Source organism: Mesoplodon mirus, assembly GCF_964341445.2.
Source record: "Mesoplodon mirus genome assembly, chromosome: 6".
Taxonomy (NCBI): domain Eukaryota; kingdom Metazoa; phylum Chordata; class Mammalia; order Artiodactyla; family Ziphiidae; genus Mesoplodon; species Mesoplodon mirus.
In genome coordinates this window covers 27,239,437-27,263,958 of record NC_138982.1, presented here as the reverse complement: position 1 = coordinate 27,263,958, position 24,522 = coordinate 27,239,437, and the positions used below count along the sequence as shown (strand labels likewise).

At 35.6% G+C, this 24,522-nt stretch overlaps 1 protein-coding gene across 1 annotated transcript in view; it reads left to right on the top strand.

The window, feature by feature from the left end:
* The window catches only part of KCNH8 (potassium voltage-gated channel subfamily H member 8), a gene marked incomplete at both ends in the record, with an annotated part of 347,867 nt that overhangs the window by 165,307 nt on the left and 158,038 nt on the right, over positions 1-24,522 (top strand). Inside the window, one exon of the mRNA XM_082624208.1 lies at positions 21,837-21,964. Coding sequence (XP_082480334.1) covers positions 21,837-21,964 — 128 coding nt within the window. The remainder of the gene's footprint in view (positions 1-21,836; positions 21,965-24,522) is intronic.

The window sequence follows — 24,522 nt, the reverse complement described above, 5'->3', positions numbered from 1 at the left end:
CTCTCGCAGACTTGGGCTTGAGTTTCCTCAAACATAATCTGAATATACCAGATTTTTATCACTTCCTCTTGCCATTCACTTTATTAAAAAGAGTGAGAACTAAGGTGATCTGACATGTTTCTGCCCCATCAATCACTTCATAGAAATCCTTCTGATGTCATCAACAGCTAATCAGAGCTTCTGTTTATGTGACATTTGTAAATATTATTCTAGATAAAGTCTAGTTCAGGAGAGTATGATAGAAATGTGGCAATTATGGATATTATGATGGATAACAATTATTTCTCCTAGGTTTCATGCAGTATTAAAATTAGCTTAAGGAGTTTGCTCCTTCACTGCTTTTATGGGCCATAAAGTTGAAACCATGGAGTAACTGGGAAGATGTTCCACAAGGCCCCTCAGGCCCAGCTTCCTATGAAAAGACCCAAGGTTGTTGCCTGGAATAAGCCCTAGGTACCTTGCACAGCCAAGATAGGGCCTCTTCCTTTTATTCGAGATACCTGTTCTTTTGGAATTTTATGAGTTCTGGTGCCCAGGTTTTCCTGACACTTTTTCTTTAGACTTGCCCTTAGATACTTGGGCTTCCGGAGGATGTGCTGGCCTATGAGATGTTCTAGAGAATTCCTCTTCCGGGAATATGAGTGTTCGCCTTGCATGGAGAACACAGAGGTAGTTCACACCTCCAACTGTAGGTCACACTGAGGAGTTTGGTCTTTATTTTTCATTCAGTGGTTGGTGCGTCCTGTCAAGGCCTGCAATCAGAAGGGAGTTTGAGACAATATATGGTTGTCTGAGGCTGGCTTTTCTCTATTTTATAATTTTATCTGAGGCAGGTAAGCTTGCTAACTGTGTGAGATAGTAAAAAGATCCCAGGAGTTACAGATTCGAGTCCCATCTGTGCCTCAAGCTAGCAGTGTCACCTTAGGCCAGGCATTTTCCCTCTCCTAATTGCTGTTTCTCCAGCTGCAGTATAATATAATTAGTCTAGATAATTTCTTAAGCTTCTTTTATTACAAGGATCTGTAATTCCATAATCATACTACATGATAGGAAGGCTTGTAGTGTACTGGGTCACATAGCATCTTTACAGGTTTTGAACTGATGATCCTATTTTCTACATCTTCAATCTGAACTCACCAGAGGAAGGGAACAATCAGCATGTTTGCTACATGCATTTTTACTAGCAAAAACAAACAAACAAAACCCTCCTGTTCCAGCCTAAGTCCTTGAAATTGAAGTGTGCACTCTTTTTTCTGATGCTTCCACAGATTCAATTGGAAAAACCCAGTAAATAGCTCTGTGCCTAAGTGAAGAAGTACTTCCTGGAGAGTGTCATACAATAGATAGTAGACAGTCCTATGACGTTTCCTAGGGTCCCTGGTTAACTTATGGTCCTATTCAGGGAGAAGAAAGACAAGAATAGACTTTAGTATCCTTGCTGAATTTAGTGGGAATTTGCATTTCAATGCCAATTCTTAAATGGTTGGATTCTCATAAACCCTACATTTTATGGAGTGTTTGATGTTATGTAATGGTGAAATGAATAGAATTGGGAAATATTTGAACTTGAATTGTACTTGCCGTTATGCTTCTTTTTTCCCCTTTAAACCACCTGCATGCATAAACCTAGGATCAATTATGCAACATTTAATTTTTAAAAGTTTTGATAAAGCTGGGTCATTATACTTTCTCTGTCTCTAGCAAGTTAGTTCTCACATAGGAATATATTTGGGGAAATGGATAGTTCAGATTTTCATTCTCATTTTCTCTTTCTCATTTGATCTAGATCATAGATCAGCAAACTTTTTCTATAAAGGTCTGATAGTAAATATTTTAGGCTTTGTGGACCATGTAGTCTCTATCAAAACTACTTTATTCTTTCACTATAGCAAAACGGCAGCCATAGACAATATGTAAATAAATGGGTGTGGCTGTGTTCCAATAAAACTTTATTTACAGGAACAGATGACTTGTTGGTGGGCCAAAGTTTACAGATTCCTGATCTAGATAATTAATTAACAAACGATTCCTCCCTCAACCTTTCCCAACACTGGATCCTTTTATACTGGAAATAGCATTGGAATAGAGGATCTATATATCTGGCTCCCAATTATGGCCCTTCTAATTAATAGATGTGATACTCTGGAAAGTCTTATTGACATGGGCCTTATTTCAGTCATTATATTCAGTACTTAACTTGTGTTAGCTGAGCTAATAAGATTGCTGTTGTTGTGCTTTATATCTTGGGTAATACTTTAACTATCATAGGAACTTTTGTAGCCTTAAGAAGTATACGTCAATACAGACGGCCAAAGGCACATTAAAAGATGCTCAACATCGCTAATTATTAGAGAAATGCAAATCAAAACTACAATGAGGTACCACCTCACACAGGTCAGAATGGCCATCATTAAAAAGTCTACAAATAACAAATGCTGGAGAGGGTGTGGAGAAAAGGGAACCCCCCTACATTGTTGGTGGGAATGTAAATTGGTGCAGCCACTGTGGAAAACAGTATAGAGGTTCCTCCAAAAACTAAAAGTAGAGTTGCCATATGATCCTGCAATACCAGTCCTGGGCATATATCCAGAGAAAACTATGATTTGAAAAGATACATGCACCCCAGTGTTCATTGTAGCACTATTTACAATAGACAAGACATGGAAGCAACCTAAATGTCCATCAACAGATGAAAGGATAAAGAAGATATATATATATATAGATATATATATGTACTAATTCATATATATATATATGAATATATATAGATAGATACATACATAGATAGATAGATACACACACATAATTGAATACTACTCAGCCATAACAAAGAATGAAATAATGCCATTTGCAGCAACATGGATGGACCTAGAGATTATCATATTAAGTCAGAAAGAGAAAGACAAATACCATAAGATGTCACTTACATGTACAATCTAAAATATGACAGAAATGAACCTATCTATGAAACAGAATCACAGACTTGGGAACAGACTTGTGGTTGCCAAAGGGAAGGGGGCTGGAGGAGGGATGGATTGGGGATTTGGGATTAGCCGATGCAAACTATTATATATAGGATGGATAAACAACAAGGTCCTACTGTATAGCACAGGGAACTATATTCAATATCCTGTGATAAACCATAATGGAAAAGAATAGGAAAAAGAATGTATATATATATATATATATATATATATATATATATATATATATATATATATATATATAACTGAATCACTTTGCTATACAGCAGAAATTAAGACAACATTGTAAATCAGCTATACTTAAATAAAATAATATTTTTAAAAAAGAATTATAGGTCTGGACTCAGATCATTAGGCCCATGTTTCTGGTCTGGGGGAGAGGGAGAAAAGATAAAACTCTCCCATAGGGTCCTGGAACTGGTCATGTTTAGAATAATAACAGACCTGGCACAGAACTGTGTGGTATTAAAACTAGGAAGTGAAGGGTCTGTACCAGAAATGGTAAAGAAAATGATGGTTCAATTTCTGATTCAAGAAGGAGGATAAGGAGAGTCAGATTTATGCTAGGAGGTTCAAGAGACCCTAAAGTCAAGCGGACAGAGTATTAGGAGCTCAGGACACTGGTGGTATAGCCAAGATAATGAGAAAGAAAGGGAAATCTTGCCTTCACTGTCCATGAGAGCTCTACAAACCCTGCTCAGTTTCTTCCTCGTCCAAGAGTTTCTTTTAATGAACTGAGGGTATATTTCCCAGCTCGTGTCTCATAAAGCTTACTGGCAACTAGGCACTTCCTGGCACCTACCAGGTAGGTAAATAGAGGCAGAACCGTAAAATGTTGACATACAGAGATCATTTGGGGATCTATTTTGCATGAATAAAAAATAATATGTGTTAATAATTGGAAGTTTGCCACCAGGTTGACCCATCTGGAATGTTTTAGTATACCTCAAAAATAGTTTTTGCACACTTAAAATGTGTACCCTGACCAAAAAGAATTATCTTTATAATACTAATTTAGTGAATCATAGAATCAAGGCTAGCAATCTAGGACCATTTATCTTAGATTTTACTGAGATTGTTGTAGATTCAAAATTTGGATTCAAGTGAGTGAGATGCTATCATTTTTCTTTTAAGGAAAAAAATCAAGAGAATATCTTACAGTTTGCCTCCATGTCTGTAAGAATTGCTTCAAAAGAAAATCTCTAAATTTGTCAGAGGTTTAGATCATTATTTGGTGAATTGATGGGTATAAGTAGAGAAACATGGACCAGTTGAGACATGACTGTCCCTGAATTAAATATTTAATGTCACCCTGATTATTAATGCATGATCTAAAGATTTAAAAGAAATTAAGTAATTTATTTATTTCAAGTTATTTGGCTTCATAAATAAACCTAAAAATTTCCTTAGGGCTAATTCATCTTTTGTATATGGTTTGTTGTATCATTTTGTGATTGGATTATCTAAAAGGTTTTAAAGTTCATGTAAAAATGACATACAGGTGGTTTTCTCAACCTTGGAACCGTTGACATTTTTGGCTCAGATTAATTCTTTATTGTAGAAGGTTGTCTTATGTATTGTAGAATTTTTAGCAGCATCCCTGGTCTCTCCCCACTAGATGCCAGGAACACCCACACCCCAGTTTTGAGAACCCAAACTGTCTCCAGGCATTGTCAAAAACTCCCCGGTTGAGAGGCATTAGTAGACAGCAACCAAGCCATCACTCTATAACATGTTTAGCATTAAGGAATAGAAAAGGGATCCTATTAATAATAAAACCATTTCTTTAATAGTTGAATTTTGTAGTAAATTAATTGGTGTATTTTTGACTGGTGCATTATTATGCCAGGCTTTCTAAGGAAACCCATCATTTAGATATAAAACAGTCTTCCATAAAGGACTCCTCTCTCTGTTCCTACAGCTCTTGTGTACATGTTGTCGATATCATGCTATGGTTGCAATAAGAGTATTGTATTATTGACTCTGCTCTTCAACCAGAGATTGCATGCAGAGAAGCAATGATAGAGTTACATCTCAGAAGGGAAAGTGAATTAATTGGACCTTATCTTGGGACCTTCATGAATTAGCTGGATCACCTTCAAATCTCTCAGCACACCTTTTGCCTAGATAAATCAGACTGCTTACTTTTCCTTAAGGTCAAGAAATGTGAGTTATTTATCTTTGTCTCTGAAGCTCTGGCACAGGATAAATAGATGCTTTAAAATTGGATGAATAAGTTGAATCTATTTGTTGATCTTATAGGCAAGGAGTTGGCATATGTTTTTATTGTCTGTTCTTCCTTTTTTCTCCTTTACCCCTACACTTTGATTCCTGAACATTTCTTCCTTGCCTGAATTACTCACAGATATCCTATTCTGTCCCTTCACTGACTCAAAGGATGGCTAAGACTTTGCTGCTTTGCCTTCTATGAGCCCGAGAAGAGCCCAGAACAAAAAGGCACTAAGGAATTTTAATGCAGGACATTGAGAACAGTGAGAAAAATATTGGATTATTTCAGCATCCACCATGATTGTGATAAAATTGTTACTGCTACAAGTTATCAAGGCAAACTTTTTAAAATTTTTTTCATCTTTAATGAATTTCTACATTAGAATGCCTACAAACTTGTTTCTCATGTTAAGTAAAGTTTAATGTATTCTATAACTCTAAAATATGGACCAATTTCCTATAAGACTTATTTTTCAAAATCAATTACCAACATTTAAAAAAAATTTGGGGGGATTGATAGCCCTAAAGAGCAAAGGACCCATAAATTATGAGAAATTAAATGATAAAGGCAAAGGGCAAAGGCTTTGGAATTGGGCAGAACTACATACTAATTGTCATGCTACCTCTTGTAAACTACAAGGATTTGGACAAGCTGTTTAAACTTACTGAGCTTTAGTTTCATTATCTTTAAAATGAGCCAGTGCCTACCTTATAAAGTCACTATGAGAATAAGAGAAAAAATAAATTAGATGTTATCTAGGGTAATATTTGCATAAAGTAGGTGGTTGTAAGTCTATCATAATCACAGTAAATGATTATGATTAGTGGTGATTGTGGAGGTGATAGTACTGGTATTAACTAGGTGTGGCAAGGCCAAGGCTCTGCAAGGGTTGACTTCTCTCTGGTACTTTCTTACTCTTCTTTCTGGGTCAGTCTTAAATAGAACCTTTTCCTCTGTCCTATGCTGTATGTTGGTGCTTTTTTGGTTGTCAACTAATCCTTGCTAAGAAGCCCTGTCTCCCTTCCAGGGAGTATTTGTGTTTTAATAGAGGTACTCTTTAAGGTCAGATATAGGCTCAGGGATCTGAATAAAGATAGAAACTAAGGTAACACTACTCCATTGCTCTTTCTTTCATCTTTTCCTGAAAATTTGTTTTCTCCACTCCAGGATCCCAAAACTAGGTGTATCAGTTAGCCTTTGCTACATAACAAATTTCTCCAAAACTTGGAATCAGCAACAGTTTTATTATTTCTTGTGATTCTTAGGGTAGGCTATATAGTTCTTCTGCTCCAGATAGTGTGGCTGGAGTCACTTATGTAGCTGCTATTAGCTTGGACCTCAGCTGGGACCGAAACATTCTAAAGATTTCTCACATCTGGTGCCCTAATGAAGGAGGATGTAATGACTGGGAGTTGTCTAGGTTTCTCTCCCTCCCTCCCTCTCTATCTAGCTCCATCTTTATCTATCATTCTCTGTTACTAGGTAGTTGAGTCCTTGCTAATTTACATGAAGGCTGCATCGCAAAGAGGGCAAATACAGAAGCTTCATAATTCCAGAAGTCACACACTATCTCTTCTGCCATATTCTGTTGGTCAAAGAAAGTCACAGGACTAGCTCAAATTCAAGGGGAGAGGAAATAAACTCTGTGTTTTGATTGGGAGAGAGGCATGTATGGATAAGAATGTGAGGCTTGTTTGGTGGCCATATTTGCAGCCTACCACCCTCTGGGAAACCATTCCATCGCACCACATCTTCCACCTTCTCCTCCTGACTCCCTTTTTATATTTTTTCTGTCAGGGTCAGTGGAATCAACGGTTTCTCAGTTTATAAGGGGTGAATGGTTGTCATCATTCTCTTTAATGTAGTATGTTTATTGGAAAATACATGGGTTTTACAGACATATAGACCTCCAAATGGATGCCAAAGGCACTTATTCCTGGTTGTATGACACTGAACAAGGTACATCAGCTCTCCTACCTCATGTACTAAGTAGAGAGGATAAAACTTACCTGATAGGGTTAACATGAGGTTTATATTAATACAGTTTATCCACAGTGATTAACTGAAACATGATAGATGCTCAATAAATGCTAAAAATTCCTCTATTTTTCCCTGTTTCTACCTCTCTCTCCCAGTTTTTCTATCCATTACCTTTAAGTGGAAAAGAAAAATTTTTGAAACTTTCTAAAAACCACTTATAATAATCAAATGCATTTGTCCTAAGCCCTCTGGCAGTTTCCAAAAAAAATGCTTCAAGCTTTATAGAGCATTTTGAAAATTACTATTCTCTTATGCTGATTGCCTTATTCTTTCCTGAAATTATCATGCTATTGCTACCCCTAAGCCTTGGCTCATGTCTCCTGTTGCCTAAGTAATCCATCTTCATTGTCTGTTCCTAGGTCCACATGAAATCCTTTTTCTTCTAAAAGATTGTGTTTCTGGTGCCTAATATTTACAACTTTGCGTTTTAATCTATCTCCTTTTCCATCAGTTTTATTCTGCATAATAATTTTTGGGGTCTTTTAAACCATCTTCCTCCGAACTACTCACTCCAAATTTCACACACTATAATTACAACTAAACTATTGGCACTTTTCAGTAAAAATATGTTAACTTGAATTCTTCTACAGAACACCCAAATAAGCATTAAAAACTTGTTTCAAGGGCCACACCATCCGTGCAAGATTCCAAAAACTGCATTACTTGATGTTTTGATAAATCCTGTAGGGGGAAGAATAAGCAGGAACTAACAGCAATGATTAGGGACAATTGACTGATTACAATTTTTGAGAGGACAAAAGTGAAGAAAGCACATTATCTTGCTTGATTCATGCATTATTTTGTGTGATTAGAATTTCCATAAAAGAAACTCCTAACCAGTATGTGATGAAGCATTTAAAAAACTAAATTGTGAATAAGAGAATTCTGTGTCTATCATAATACTTGTTATATTTAGAATATGCAGGAAATTTTTTCATTAGTGTGTGTTGCTAGATTTATTTATGTCCTTGATAAATATTGTCAGAACTATGTCCTAAAAGAGTAAGTAATTAGAGGCCAGTTCTCACCAATCCATTAGAGTTTTTATGGCTAAACACCATTTGTTTGGTCTTTCTGCATCTAAAATCCTCTAAATCCAAAAGCAAAAGTCAGTTCACATCTTTCCCGTGTAGATCATCCTAATATTTTTCTGACAGTTAAAATTAAATTATTTAACATGATCCCAGTAACCTGGGCCAAAAGTTTTCTCCCAGTTTCTCTGTTTTCTACTTAACTAGCAACACTCAACTGAAAAAAATGGAGTAAAAAGCAGAAATGCAGTGTCCTCTGGCAGATTGGTGTGCTATTTCTGATTTGTGTACATACAGCTCTCTCTGTGAAATTCCTGGTGCTCACTAAAAGATAATTACCCCATCCTTGGTCCAGTTATTTGAATTTATATCTGAAAGACACTTTCATGAATTTAAAGGATTCAAAGAATCACTCATCAAAGCATTTTTGTTTCTATGATATTTTCTGAAAATATGTTTCTACCAGTATTGTTAAGAAGCATAGATTTTTTAAAAAATAGAAATATTTCCTCTTCCATTTGCCTCTCCTCCTCCTCTGTTAACTGTTTGGTGAATATTTTTTCTGATTTTAATATTTTAATTTTCAAATATAGGGAGTGTTCACTTTTAAGAATCAAAATGGCTAGTGGTTTGGTACCTGCTTAGATTATAACCACAAATTTTGATGTCTTTTAGTATGTTTTAAAACTTTTTTGTTATGAAAAATTTTAATCCAGAAAAAAAGTAGAAAACATATTACAATAAAATCCCATGCATTCATTATCTAGCTGTAACAATTATCAACTTTTAAAAGTAGATAGATAATCATCAAAATATCTACAAACAATAAATGCTGGAGAGGGTGTGGAGAAAAGGGAACCCTCTTGCACTGTTGGTGGGAATGTAAATTGATACAGCCACTATGGAGGAGAGTATGGAGGCTCCTTAAAAAACTAAAAATAGAACTACCATATGACCCATTAATCCCACTACTGGACATATACCCTGAGAAAACCATAATTCAAAAAGAGTCATGTACCACAATGTTCATTGCAGCTCTATTTACAATAGCCAGGACATGGAAGCAACCTAAGTGTCCATCGACAGATGAATGGATAAAGAAGATGTGGCACATATATACAATGGAATATTACTCAGCCATAAAAAGAAACGAAATTGAGTTATTTGTAGTGGGGTGGATGGACCTAGAGTCTGTCATACAGAGTGAAGTAAGTCAGAAGGAGAAAAACAAATACCATATGCTAACACATATATATGGAATCTAATAAAAAAGAAAAAGGTCATGAAGAACCTAGGGGCAGGACAGGAATAAAGACTCAGATATAGAGAGTGGACTTGAGGACACGGGGAGGGGGAAGGGTAAGCTGGGACAAAGTGAGAGAGTGGCATGGACTTTTATATACTACCAAATGTAAAATAGGTAGCTAGTGGGAAGCAGGCGCATAGCACAGGGAGATCAGCTTGGTGCTTTGTAACCACCTAGAGGGGTGGGGTAGGGATGGTGGGAGGGAGATGCAAGAGGGAGGAGATATGGGGGTATATGTATATGTATAGCTGATTCACTTTGTTATAAAGCAGAAACTAACACACCATTGTAAAGCAATTATACTCCAATAAAGATGTTAAATAAAATAAAATAAATAAAAGTAAATATAAATTTGCTCTAACAAATATCAAAATGAAAAATTCTTTTCATTTTGCAATTTGATTTATTAAATTTTGCAAAAGAACTTTATTGCATTTTTATGGAAATTTAATCTTGATCCTCATACCTAGAATCTATTATAATTTTTAATACTTTTTAAATTATTAATATTAGTTTACTCAATCCCTCAATTTATTTCCTGCTGTTTTGCTGCTTGGACATTTCGGACTTTTAAATTATTTTAGATAGTTCTTCTTCTCACTCCCAGGGGAAAACTCCCTGCTCTTGTAAAAATCCTCTGGCGTTATTCTGATTTCTTTTAACTCAATAAGGGGTCTATTCAAAGGAAATTGAAGTCCTGCCATTGAATTCTAAGACAGTTCTCCTTTTGCCACTTTATCGAATTCTTGCATAAAGGCTCCTCCCAAACTTTCCCCAGTTACTTAAATTCCTTAACCACAACAACTGAAGTGAATATATCAACTACATGAATAAAGAAATCAACTAATTAACACTAGCTACAGTTAGTAATTGACCTACCCCTATCTCTGTACTAAGTTATGAGTAACAAGATTTTTAAACATTTTAATAATGTGTTTTCTAGACCAGAAATTATGTAAAGGATTATCCAGTATACTTTTCTACTAAGTGTATATTTTTTCCTAGTTTTGTAAAAAGTAGAATACTACTTTTTTTATTAACCTTTTCTTTTTATTTGAAGTATAGTTAATTTACAATGTTGTGTTAGTTTCAGGTGTACAACAAAGTGAGTCAGTTATACACACACACACACACCTATTCTTTTCAGATTCTTTTCCATTAGGGGTTACTACAAGACAGTGAGTAGAGTTCCCTGTGCTATACAGCAGGTCCTTGTTGGTTATCTATTTTATATATAGTGCTGTGTATATGTTAATCCCAAACTCCTAATTAATCCCTCCCCTGCTGCCCCCTGCTATCCCCTTTGGTATACTACTTTTTAATTTTGATTCAAGATTACTTATTCAGTAATTTCCATTTTTTTAAATGACAGGGTTCTTTCATTCAATGAAATGTCATTCAGAAACCCATTTATAAAATAAACACAGAAATGGGACTTGGCCTTGTGTATTACCTGTTGATTTTTTCCTGTTCCACACTCAGCACATTTCCATCCCTACAACACCTCCCCTAACCACTGGGAATCTAAGGATCCCAATTAAAAAACACAGTTCCTCAACGACTTGATACTTGATAATGTTAAAATATTATGGTTATATATTTAAGTGATAGATATTGTGATTCTGTTTTGATCATGTATATGAATATGTATATGTATGTAGGTAGATAGATAGATCAATAGGTCAGATAGACAGAAAGATATGATGCCTTGAATTTGTCCCCCAAAAATCTGAATGAGTAAAATGGATGGAAATAAACAAGTCAATACTTGTATTCATACTTGAAGCTGGGTGATGGATATACCAGAGACAGAGTTCTACAGAGAAACACTTCTACAGAGACAACACTTCTTTATTTATATATATATATATATATATATATATATATAATCTTTCTCTGATTTAGATATTCAAGATCAGTACCAACCAGAAAACAAGCTGCACACTCTAATTTGTCTTTTTTTTTGTATATATGTTATACTCAATTAAATGTTTACTTCATAATGTAAATAAATAAACTAAAGATAATTACATCAGAAGTAGTATAAAATATACATGACTCTGTAAAATATAGTCTCTAGTCTTATGCACAGTGGTCTTTAAGGATTTCTCTGAAAAATAGACTAAAAAAGACAAGAGGTGAAATCAATGATGTGATTTGTAAATGTGTAAATTTTTATATTTTATAATAAATTTTCTGGCACATGATAGTCAAGTGTCATATTCTGACAAGATCAGTTCAGTGTAACAAATTTATAATAGATGTGATACCAACCAGGGTTCTTAGCCTTCCCCAATCAATAGAAGTTGACTAGAGGCCAGACAAGAAGTTCAGGCAAGGCTTTATTGGGGCCCCTGCTACAACAAGGGGGAGTGAGAACAAGCAACAGTTTCCCTTGCTTTCTTCCCAGGGGCGAGGGGCGAGCTGGTTCCTTACATGGGGGTGAGGGTAGGGGTGTGTCCCCGGGATCGGGCCAGAGGTGTGGCTTAGGTGGTCTGCCCGCCCTTTTGGTGGTGTTGAGTGCAGGGGGCATGTGCAGTGCCCTGCTTTTGCTCCCGGCTCTTCAGAAGTTGCAGTTGGATTTTTTGGTCTTTTTGTATCTTGTTGTCCATAATTTGCCCCAGCTGCATATACACGCAGTTATTTTTAGTCCCTTATAGTTTCTTTGTATTTTGTTACTCAAGGAAACGTTTGTCCAGGTGCAAGCATTGCAGCAAAGGGTCCCAGATCCCATCCTGTCTCAGATGGAAGTAATATGTTTTGAGGAAAGATTCTTTTCCCAAATAGACACAGACTGTTGGGCCACCAGCATCACTGAGATGAGACACCAGCTCCAGGCTTCCATGCAGCTTAGATTCTCACAGGTTGAAAGCAATTAAAAGGCCTCAATATGCTGCACTCAAAAATCAGTAAAAACAAAGCAATATCCAGACGTAACCTGAAAATATCCCTTTCACTTTCTATTCTGAAATAGTTATAGATTCATGGGAATTTTCAATGATAGTAGAGAGAGAGAAAGGTCTCAGTTGTTTCCAATGGTTACATCTTACATAATTATAGTATAATACCCAAACTAGGAAATTGGCATTGGGACATTATGTGTGTATAGTTCTATGCCATTTCATCACAAGGGTAGATTTGTGTGACCTCCGCCATAATCAAGGTACGTAACTATTTCATCTCTATAAATATCTTCCTCTTGCTACCCTTATGGAGTCATACACCCCCCTACCCTCTGACTACTTCTGGTCTGTACCCCACCTCCAATATTTAGAGAATGTTATGTAAATGGAATCAAGTAGTTTGTAACTTTTTGTGATTAGCTTTTTTTAACTGAATATAATGCCATGTAGATGTATCCAAGTTATGAATACATTAATATTTTGTTCCTTTTTATTCCTGAATGGTATTCCATAGTATGGATATACCACAATTTATTTAACCATTCACTGATTGAATGACATTTGGGTTGTTTCCTGTTCTTGGCTATTACAGATAAAGCTGCTATGAACAATTGTGCACAGGTTTTTGTGTGGACATAAGTTTTCATTTCTCTGGGATAATTGCCCAGGAATATAATTGCTGGTTTGCAGGGTTAACTATATATTTAGTTGTTGTTTTTCAAGAAACTGCCAAACTATTTTCCAGAGTGACTGTATCACTTTATATTTCTATCAGCAATGTGTGAAATCCCCGGTACCTCCACTTCCTCACCAGCATTTGGCATTGTCACTACTTTTCATTTTAGCTCTTCTGGTTGGTGTGTAGTGATATCTCATTATAGTCTCAATTTGCATTTCCCTAATGACTAGTGATGTTGAACATCTTTCCATGTGAATATTCGCCATTCTTGTATCCTCTTAAGTGAAATATCTCTTTGTGTGTTTTGTTCATTTTCTAACTGGATTGTTAGGTTTTCTTAATGTTGAGTTTGGGGAGTTCCTTATGTATTCTAGAGATAAGTGATTCGGAAATATTTTCTCCCAGTCTGTAATTGTACTATAAATGTGCCAATTTTGAAACTTACATGTATTATTAAAATTGAGCAATAACCACAGGAATTGTTTTGAATCCAGATTAACAAAAGATTTGGGGTTGAGGAAGAATGCTTTGTCACTGGAATTATTTTAAATTACCAGCACGTGGCAGTAATAAAAAGCTGACCAAATGTGGTTGGATTATTGTTTTTAAATTTTCTACAGTCAACACTTCTTATTGCCTACACCTGGTTTGGACGCTCCCACTGCCCTGTCCCAGCACATGGCCCATCTGATAGATCCAGATATTGGCAGGTTTTTGTGACATTCTCAGGCTAGCAAAGTCACAGTAGACGATTGCAGAATTCAGTATATGGAAAACCATAAAATACATAACCCAAAAATGTCTCCTAAAAGAAACTACTTAAAGATATATTCCAGCCAATAGAAATGATTCAGAATTATAAATCTAAGAATGTAGAAGTTATAACTTTGTGTCTTTCCTGTAACAATTCACTACATTATTCTTCGTTCCCTTCTAGTCATTTCTATGTATCATAACTGTCAACTGAAAAAAAACGCACAACCTAAAAGTTGAGAGTTATGTTTTATATGGTGGACATTCTGAGGACTTAAGCCTCTGAACTCTGAGAAACTGTTCTAAAGAAGCAAGGGGGGTGGGGGGGGGTAGAGCCAGGATGTATAGGCTTTTTTTCAACAAAAGACCAGGTAGTTGGAACGTCAAAAGTTTACTGTTAATTAAAGAAAACCAGATATCTCAAGTTTAGGAACTTAGTCCTTTTCTATGTATGGGAAGATGCAAGAGTCTGGGCTCACTGAAATCATTCCTTTGATGTGCACCTCAGCTATCTGGGGCCAGTATTCTGTGCTTTCTCATCCAGAGTCTCCTCAAGGTACACCGTCTTGATGGCTGCAACAGTTGACTGCTAGATGACTGGCATCCTGTTTCCATCCTGAGTTCCCTCAGGGCTCACCATTGGGGAGGCTGTAATGTGATGTCTTGATGGCTGCAACATCCTTTGTTTACTTATATGGCAGGCGGCAGTCTTAGTTCACATAACAAATAGTAAATATTTTTTTCTGGGGTACATCCTTTACCCCACAGTTCAGAGGGCAATCACCACTTAAACACCAACCAGCTGTGTTTATTCAGAACATGTGAACAAGGGTGAAGCTGCAACACTGTTGATGCAGGTCAGGATCTCTGGGAAGCAGGTCTGAGATGAAGATTGAAGGAAGTTTTTAGGGAATCCTCTTAGGCTCAACACTTGTATAAAGGGAGAGAAGGAAGGAAGGAGCAGAGGAAGAAATTGGGCTGCAATGAAGTTGCAACAAGATATTTTGCCCACTCCAGGTACACCACCAGCTAAAGCTGTGTGTCCTTCAGGGTTGGCCAGGGGGACCTCCTGTTACACACCCATATTGACCCATCATTGAATGCAGGCTGCTCTGGGAAAGGGGCGTGATCTTGATCAAGGTCACTTCCTTCAGCTGAAGGCAGTACCAGAAAGGACTGAGGGCTAAGAGGTGAGGGCTCTGGGCTGGCATACTCCCAGCCACCGCAGACTTAAGCCTTTTTTTTTTTTTAATTTATTTATTTTTGGCTGCATTGGGTCTTCGCTCCTGCACGCAGGCTCTCTCTAGTTGCGGCAAGTGGGGACCACTCCTTGCTGCGGTGCACGGACTTCTCATTGCGGTGGCCCCCCTTGTTGCAGAACATGGGCTCTAGATGCATGGGCTTCAGTAGTTGTGGCATGCAGGCTCAGTAGTTGTGGCTCGCAGGCTCTAGAGCGCAGGCTCAGTAATTGCAGCACAAGAGCCTAGCCGCTCCACTGCATGTGGGATCCTCCCAGACCAGGGCTCGAACCTGCGTCCCCTGCACTGGTAGGCGGACTCCCAACCACTGCACCACTAGGGAAGCCCGAGACTTAACCCTTTTAATTCTGAGGGGGCATCTGGATGGGTAGCACAGCATCACTACAATTCTGCCAGCAGAATCATTCAGTGTTTTCATTTCCCATCATGGAAGCAAGGCTTAGTTCATGAACAAAAGACCATTTGCATTGCAACCTTTAAAAGAATATTTTATACATTTTGAAAATAATTTTATTTATATTATATATATATATATATATATATATATATATATATATATATATAATCCATATTGAATGAACTGAGTTACAGACATTTTTTCTTAATCAAGTAAAGCTATGATCCAGTCCCATGTCTTTTGGCAGATATTTTTCCCTATCTAAAAATCTGTGATTATTCTGTGTTAATTATATTTGATTAGTTACATGATATGAGTTCAGTGATGTGAAAAAAAGAAAAGAAAGAAATCCTAGAACAAAATAAAAAAAATAAATCCACCAAATTGTTAAATTATTTCTGGGAGATGGTATTATGAAAGAGATTCATTTTCTGCTTTATATTGTTTACACTTCTAAATTTTGTAAAATGTACATGTATTATTTTTTAATATTCAAGGAATAATTGTGTATATGTTATGTAGTTGCAAATGAGTTAGTAAAAAAATAAATGCAGTAAAAATTTAGAAGGAAATGCATGAAATCATTATTGAAAACAACCAGGCATTCTTTATTTCTTTATTTTTATTTATTTTCAAAAACTTCCATAATGGGTTTACATTGACTTCATTTTCCATTTTGGGGGGAAATTTTTGCCATTTTATAAATTGCAAAAACTATGAAGCTTCTAATGTCACCTCATTAAATATGAGTTTTCCCTTGGTTACTCATAGATATTTTCTATCGTTAAAGAAAATCCCTTCCTTCTATTGCTTGCTTATTACAAAGTTATTTTTTAAAAAAGAATATTTATGGAGTTATGTTTAAAAAATCAGTGTTTATTGAGATAATGACATGGGTTTTCTTCTTTATAAATCTGATGAATTATATAATGATTTCCTAAAATGGAACCATCCTTGGAATAAATCCCAATAAGCATGGTACATTTTCTTTTAATACACTTCTATATTCAGTTTACTAATGTATTATTTAGGATTTTAGCATGTATATTCAAAGTGGTATATGGTTATCTTTTTGTATTATCCTCACCTAGCTTTGGTATCAGACTTTTCTGGACTTGTAGATTGAATTCAGAAATTTTCAGGCTTTTTTGTTCTCCAAAGCTTTAAAAGAATTATTTGTTCCTCCTCCTACACTGTTGGTGGGAACGTAAATTGGTGCGACCACTATGGAGAACAGTATGGAGGTTCTTAAAAAACTAAAAATAGAGTTACTGTATGATCCAGCAATCTCACTCTTGAGTATATATCTGGAAAAGACAAAAATTCTAATTTGAAAAGATACATGCACCCCAATGTTCATAACAGCACTATTTATAATAGTCAAGACATGAAGCAACCTACATGTCCATCAACAGATGAATGAATAAAGAAGATGTGGTGTAATATATTATGGAATATTACTCAGCCATAAAAAAGAATGAAATAATGCCATTTGCAGCAACGTGGATAGACCTAGAGATTATCATGCTAAGTGAAGTAAGACAGAGAAAGACAAATATCATATGATATCACTTATATGTGGAATTTTTTAAAAGATACAAATAAACTTATTTACAAAACAAAAATAGACTCACAAACATAGGAAACAAACTTATGATTACCAAAGGGGAAGTGGTGGGGGATAAATTGGGAATTCAGGATAAACAGTACTATATAAAAAATAGATAGACAGCAAGGACCTACTGTATAGCACAGGAAACTACATTTAATATCTTGTAATAACCTATCATGGAAAAGAATCTAAAAAAGATATATTATATATATATATATATATATATATATATATATATATATATCTGAATCACTTTGCTGTACACCTGAAACATTGTAGATCAATTATACTTCAATAAAAAAATTACTTGTTCCTTTAAGACTTGATAACACTGAGCTTTAAAACCATCTGAAATAGCCTTTAGTAGGGGTGATAAGCAGTATGAACGAAATGGTCTCTTTCTCTACTTCCTTCCATGGTCATTGGTCTACTCAAGGTTTTTACCACTTTGGGGACCTATTTTGGGAATTAACTACTCTCCCCAAAATATTCATTTAATCTAGAAAACTATGCTGATAGATTTTGCACAAAGTAATCTCATCATTTTAAAAGTCTTCTCAATTTATGGTCCTTTTTAAAAGCTTAACATTGTTGATGTTGTCTCTATTTTTCCTTGAATACAATTGCCAGAAGTTTAACACTTTTATCTTCTTTTGGTTTTATTGATCATATATTTTCTAAACTTTCTTTTCCATTTCATTTATTTCTTTCACTTGTATATCCTTCTGGTTGACTCTTATTTGGTTTTCTCTTAGAGCAAGCCATAGTTATGGAGGTGACCATACAGGTTTATCCTGTGTCTGAGAGACCCTTTCACACAGGACTATGATTTAACAGGGCACATGGATGCCCAACTAGAGAGTGTATTCCCCAGCTTTGTCTACAGCTCAGTGTGGCTGACATAGTCTGAGGAAAAGTGAAGTGGGCTTCTGCCTACCTTCTACTTTTCCTTTTTTTTCTCTTCTTCCCATTCTCTATATCCCAACCCTCCAGGACTTCTTTGAGTTCTTCCAAGACACTGAGCTCCCTTCTGACCAAGGTTCTCACACCTTTTATTTGCTCTCAAGAATGTTCTTCCCTCTGCCACCCATCATCTTATTAATAACTCTTCCTCCTTCAGGTTTTAAACTTGAGTCATTCATCTTAAGCAATTGATGCCTCACCCCTAACCACCCCAACTCTAAGGAATCTGGTCAGGTCCCACTGCTACATGGTCCAATTCCACTTTAATCTTGTCCTTTATTTGTTGTGAAATATTTTTTACATTCAAAAATATAATATCTGTAATACATATAATACGAAAATATTCTTTAAAATCCCCATACACCCCAAAGCCAGTTTAACAAAACAGAATTTTACTAATTCCATTTAGTAAGGCACATGGTAACCCAGCTAGATACTACGTTTTCCAATCTCTGCAATTTGCTGTAGTCATATGATTATGGGTAGTTTTTTAGCACATACATTTCCCTAGATGGTATATTACTTAGTTTTGCATGTGTGTGAATATTATAAAAATGATGCCATTTTGTCAGTGCTCATCTTTATTGTTTTTGTACTTAGATTTGTGTTTTTGAGATCTTTCTGTGACAACAGGTAGGGGCACCATTTCTTTCATTTTCCAATTATTCTCACTAAGGCTACTTTAATGGAATTTTAACATCCTATGTCATGACTATACAACCATTTATGCATTTCTTTTTTGTTTATGGGCGTTTGGCTTGTTTCTAGTTATACACACAAACACACTTGTGTTTCAAATGTATTTCATATGTATATTTTATGTGTTTGTATTTATATGAAAATTATGAATTTCACTGTCAAGACTTTTTTTTTTTTTAAGTGAGTTGTTCCCAACTCTATTTTTTATTTTTTATTTTTTCATTTGGGAGCTACCAACCCAGGACCATTTTAAATTCATTCCTTTGCCTGGGAGATTTTCGATCACCTAAGTGGAATGATTTTCAGTCCCGATATTGCATGAGGGTTAAATCATGATTAAAACTTTTCAAGGAAACCTTTTTTTTTTTTCCTTCCACTTAGAGCTAAGACCAAGACACATACATTTCTCTGACATTTCCCTTTGAGGGATTATTTTTTAAGATTATAAAATTCCTGTTGTTTGATTTGGAATATCTCACCCATAATTAGATTTCTCCACAGAGAAGGGATTTGGCTTATTGACTGTCATAAATCTCTAATCTGGTCCATTTTGTAGTTAGCATTGTAATTCTATCCATCATTTTCATACCGACTGACATTGCATAAGCAGCCTGCTGGCCTTTCCTACTACATTCCTATAGACACTATCTTAAAACTCTGGCAGTTTTCCAAATTAAGTATATGTAAAAATTACACCCTGCTCGATTAATTGTTACATTTTCAGATGCTACTTATAAGACTTCTATGCAGACCAAAAAAAAACTTAACACATGAAGACGTTAACCTTAACTTTTAGTAGTACAATAAAATGTGCTTTGGTCAATCAAGTTTCCAAAAAAACGTACCCCTTTTGATCTTCTACATTGTGTTTTTTTGTTAATCTGTTTTTATTTATTCAGGTCTATAGTTATATATATTCTATTTTAAACATTCTTTCAAAGTTTGAAGCAAAAGATGAGCAATGAAAAAACATGTAACATCAGATTAGACTTTTGCCATGAATAAAACATCCTATTTTCTTGTCATTAAAAATTAAAGGCCTTGAAACACCTGGAGATCAGGCTGAGAGGGGTACTGACTATGACATATTCGTCTATGTGACACTTAACACTAAGCAGCATTTGAACATTGATTTAAGTCATTAAAGGACTTGGGCTACATGTGGAAGTAGAGAATTTAGGCCAATCTGGCTTCACAGACTGGCCCTACTCCTAACTAGCCATGTGGTCATGTGACATGATATTAGACCTTTCAGTTTTCTCCTCTGTAAATGGAGGATTATAATGCTGATCTCACTGAGTATTTATGAAGATTAATTGAAATCGGTTAATACTGAGGATCTAGAACAGGGCCTGGCACACACTGGCCATCAATAATAGTTACATGGCTTCCCCAATGTAGCAAACAAACCAAATCATTTTTATGAAGAGAAATCAAACAGCCTTCAAAGTACTACAGAGGTTTGATGATGAAGCTTAGATAAATAAGTTTTTAATTTTTATATTTTGCAATTATTGTCATATATATAGAATTTATTAAGCATAAAATTATATGTTCACCAACTGACCAAATAAACACTAAATGTTTCTTCATTTCATAGAGTCAATTTATATATTTCTCTTTGGCAGTAGGCCTTTGGAAAGAAAATAAAATAGCTGAATTCTTACCTAATTTTACTAAAATAGAATCCAATTGGATTAAAATTTTAAATGTTTAAAATAAAAAAATGAAGACATAAACATGTTGGAAGAAAGCAGACAGATTTCTTAAAAATAATTTTTGAGTGAAGACAGTTTGGTTATGCAGGACATAAAGTCTAGACACCAAAAATTTATAGATGATAAGTCTGACAACATAAAAAATGTAAAATTTTTATACAGCATAAATAAAAATCCAAGGTCAAGTAACAAAAGGGGAACATTGTCAACAGCATGTGTGATGAGAAAATGGTAACTAATATACAAAGAGCTCATGCAAATAAATAGAAAGTACCAACTTAATTTCAAAATTGACAAAAATAATATGAATAGACTTCATAATAATAAATGCAATTGGACAATATTTAAGTGAATGCTTATCCACACTCATCATTTTAAAAATGCAACTTCAAACAATGTTATGACACCTTTCAGCTATTAAAATGTTAGGCTATTCTTATTTTATATTTCATAATTTTGGTGTCTGTGGTAAAGCAGACACATCTACTCAATGTTGCTGGGAGTGTAAGCTGCTGGAATTAAATTTGGAATATGTATACCAAAATTTGAAATGTACATATCCATTCCTAGTAATTTATTTACTGAATATCTTGGCATACCAATGCACAGCTCTATACATTTAAGAGTTTTCATTGCAGGATTATCTACACAGATTTTTTAAAAATCCTGGATAAACCTAAATATTCATGATAGGGAAATAGTAAAGGAAATAAGACTAGTTATATCCTTAACATGGTACACTCTTAGCTGTAAAAAAAATGACAGAGAACTATAATGTGCAAATGAGAAATGATTTACATTACTTTGATGTGGAAAAAGTAAAATATAAATAGTTTTTATTGCAAATTTCCATTTATGCAAAGAAATAAATATAAATGTGGATACAGCATATGTATTACATATTTTTTTCTGGAAAGAATTGAGAAAAAAAAGTTGAAAGTAGAATTAGGGATATGAACGTGGAGCAGCAGGAAGGAAGGAGTAAGGTTTTTTTTGCTTAATGCTTTCCTGAACTGTTTGAAAATTTCTCTGTTCTCTTGTATGTTTTACTTTAATTTTAAAAAATAATGATGTTAATATGATGATAAACGTAAATAAATTGTAAGGAACTAAAATTAAATTAAATGTCATTAGGAGCCAACAAATAATTTTAGGTGTTGAAAAACATGTACTATGTGCTCTTAAGAAGGAACTGCCAAAATGACATTCTTGGGGTCAAATGATACATTCATTGATGCTTAATGAGTTTTATTTTCCCCCAGACAAAGCCAAAGGAAGATCAAGAACAGGGACCCACTTTGATTCAGCCCGGAGACGGAGCCGAGCGGTCCTTTATCACATCTCTGGCCACCTGCAAAGAAGAGAAAAGAACAAATTGAAAATAAATAATGTAGGTGGTGTGTGTGTACACAGTGAATGCTAGACTTTCCCTTGGTGGCAGTATTTGATTCACAAAAGAAAGCCTCCAATTATGCATTTATTGGCTTTGCTAGATTTTTTTTTCCACTTTGGCTTGTGCTTTCCTATAAAAAACAAACTGGAAAAGGTCAGCAGTCACGAGGCATTTCTGTAATAAAAATGATTAATCATAGTGTTATCACAGCATAGAATATTATTTCAGTCCGTACAATATGGTACTAGGGACACTGCAAATGGGACTGGTTACATTTTATGAACAAGTTATATTACACATCCATAGTTTGTTGGTTAAAATTTCTCAAATTTAATTTTAGCTCCATCTGTTTTGCACCTTATCTAATTTCACTGAATGCTTTCATCCAGGGGGACCATGAACAAATCAGTCATTACTTTATTTGGAAAATTTACATTTTATGAAACACAGAGTTGGAAATTTCACACCTTGGAACTGGGTTTGAAGTGACATGCCATATATTATGTTTTTTTTTAAAAGTCACACTCTTAGTAAATTATGGTAGGGCTCCTCTCTGAAACCTGGTGGTTATCTGTCAACTGTGCCTATAAAAGGTGACTCTGTGGTGTTTTAAGTGACACACGTCCTCCAGGATTTTACAGTTAATTTTATAATTGGTTCTGAGAACTAAGAGACTTCACTCGGAGATCCAGAACTCTGTCTGTTTGGTTGTAGATATTCAAAGATGATTTTTCAAATGATGGTAGTGTCATTCATCTGCCTTGTGGAATCTCCAGAACAACTTTGGGGGTATGTGTGACTATGGGCAACAGACATCAAGACTCAGGGTCTAACTTGCCAATGACTTTAGAAAAAGTCATATCAAACAACCATTGCTGTTTTGGAATTGATCTCAGATCCTGAGGTTCTGGGAGTAAAGGACGCAAGAGAGTCTTTGGCATCTCATTGTACACAGAGAGCTTGAGACTACCTAATCTGACATACGGATGCTTTGCTAAAGCAGTCATGCATCAGAAACACAAAGTATCTGCTTACCTGATTTTAGTGAGCAAAGATGCACGAGCCCAGGTGTAGAGCACAATCTGACATGAAAGGGCTGCCAACCTGGTTGTGCTTCAGTGGGATTCCTCTCTGGAAGCCAGACAAGCTATTTGCATCTGTTTGTGGTCCAGGACCGTCACCCATGCTGGTGCTGATCTGTCACGCACCGCTGTTAAGAGTCACATTCTGTTTAGTTTGTCTTGGCTTAATATAAAGATTTTCCAGGGACACCTGCATGTCACATTGGTTTCCTGAGAGTCCAGGGATAGACTTCAAACCGTGCACACCACTAGATCTCTGAATCCTTCCCCTGGTTCCTCGTCATACCTGCCTTCAGTTACCAAGTCAGCCTTAGTGACAGTAAACAAGTTCTAGGAAGAAACAAATGTAACCACACCTGGGGTTGATTCTATGCAAGTCAGTCAGCAAAACACCTAAACACATATTAGCCTGAGATTCTGTAATGCTGAAAGATAACACTCTTCTAGCATTTAGTCCAGAGTCATTTAAATGTACTAAGTATTAGTGAGCTTAAAAATGCATTCACAGAACATGCTGTTTTTCCCCTTTTGATTCAACAAAGTACAGAACAGTACTTAAAAATCTTATTTAAAAAATCATAACTCCCACCCCTTGGCTAATTTGCTAAATTGCATTTATTTAAGAAGTACAAATATCAGGGTGGAGCATTAAAATAACACATGGTAAGGAAGGGTGTCAAATCAGCACAGTGAATCTGACAATACAGGTAATGTCTTATTTCTGAAAAGGAAATGTGGAATCAGGACTGGCCTTGTTCACCATCTCTTTTCAAGGAGAACAGGGCATAATGACTAAAAGACAACAGAAAGAGAGAAGAGGGAAGAGGAAACAATGATCTGAATGGTTTACTGGCTAGACAATCAGTCTTTGGGGAATTCTGGATATGTTAACATTCATGTGCCCCCCAAAAAAGACTTCTTAATGTTTTTGTAGCTTTTTGCTATTTACAAATTCTTTTTGCTGTTATCATATCATTTGATCCTTACAGCAGGCCATTACTAGATATGATTTTTATTCGTTCCAATTTAAAGATGGAAAAGAACAACTTATTTGAGGTCTCAAAAGTAGAACAGCAGATGTGGGACCCATCCATGAATCTTCTGACTCAAAGCCACGGTGCTTCTGCCCCTACCTTGCTGCTTCTCTGATACAATTCTGTGGAATAGGAATGTATGATTCAACTCAGAACAAATTAGCTCATCAGGCCATTAGCAAGCTCTGAGAATCAGGATGTAACACCCTTTAATCCTGGCTCTAACTTTGCTACATGGTACCTCTTGGAAAAGGTTTTTAATTTCTGGTTTCCTTGATTTGTTACTCTGTCTATTACATGACATTGGGATGATACAAATGTCTTCAACCCAAAGATCACATGGGAGCCTTGGGAGCTTGAAGGGACAGTGCTTTAGATGCCCACATATTACCAACAGGTTACCGGACTGGTAGTCATCGAAGGCATATGCTACCTTGCA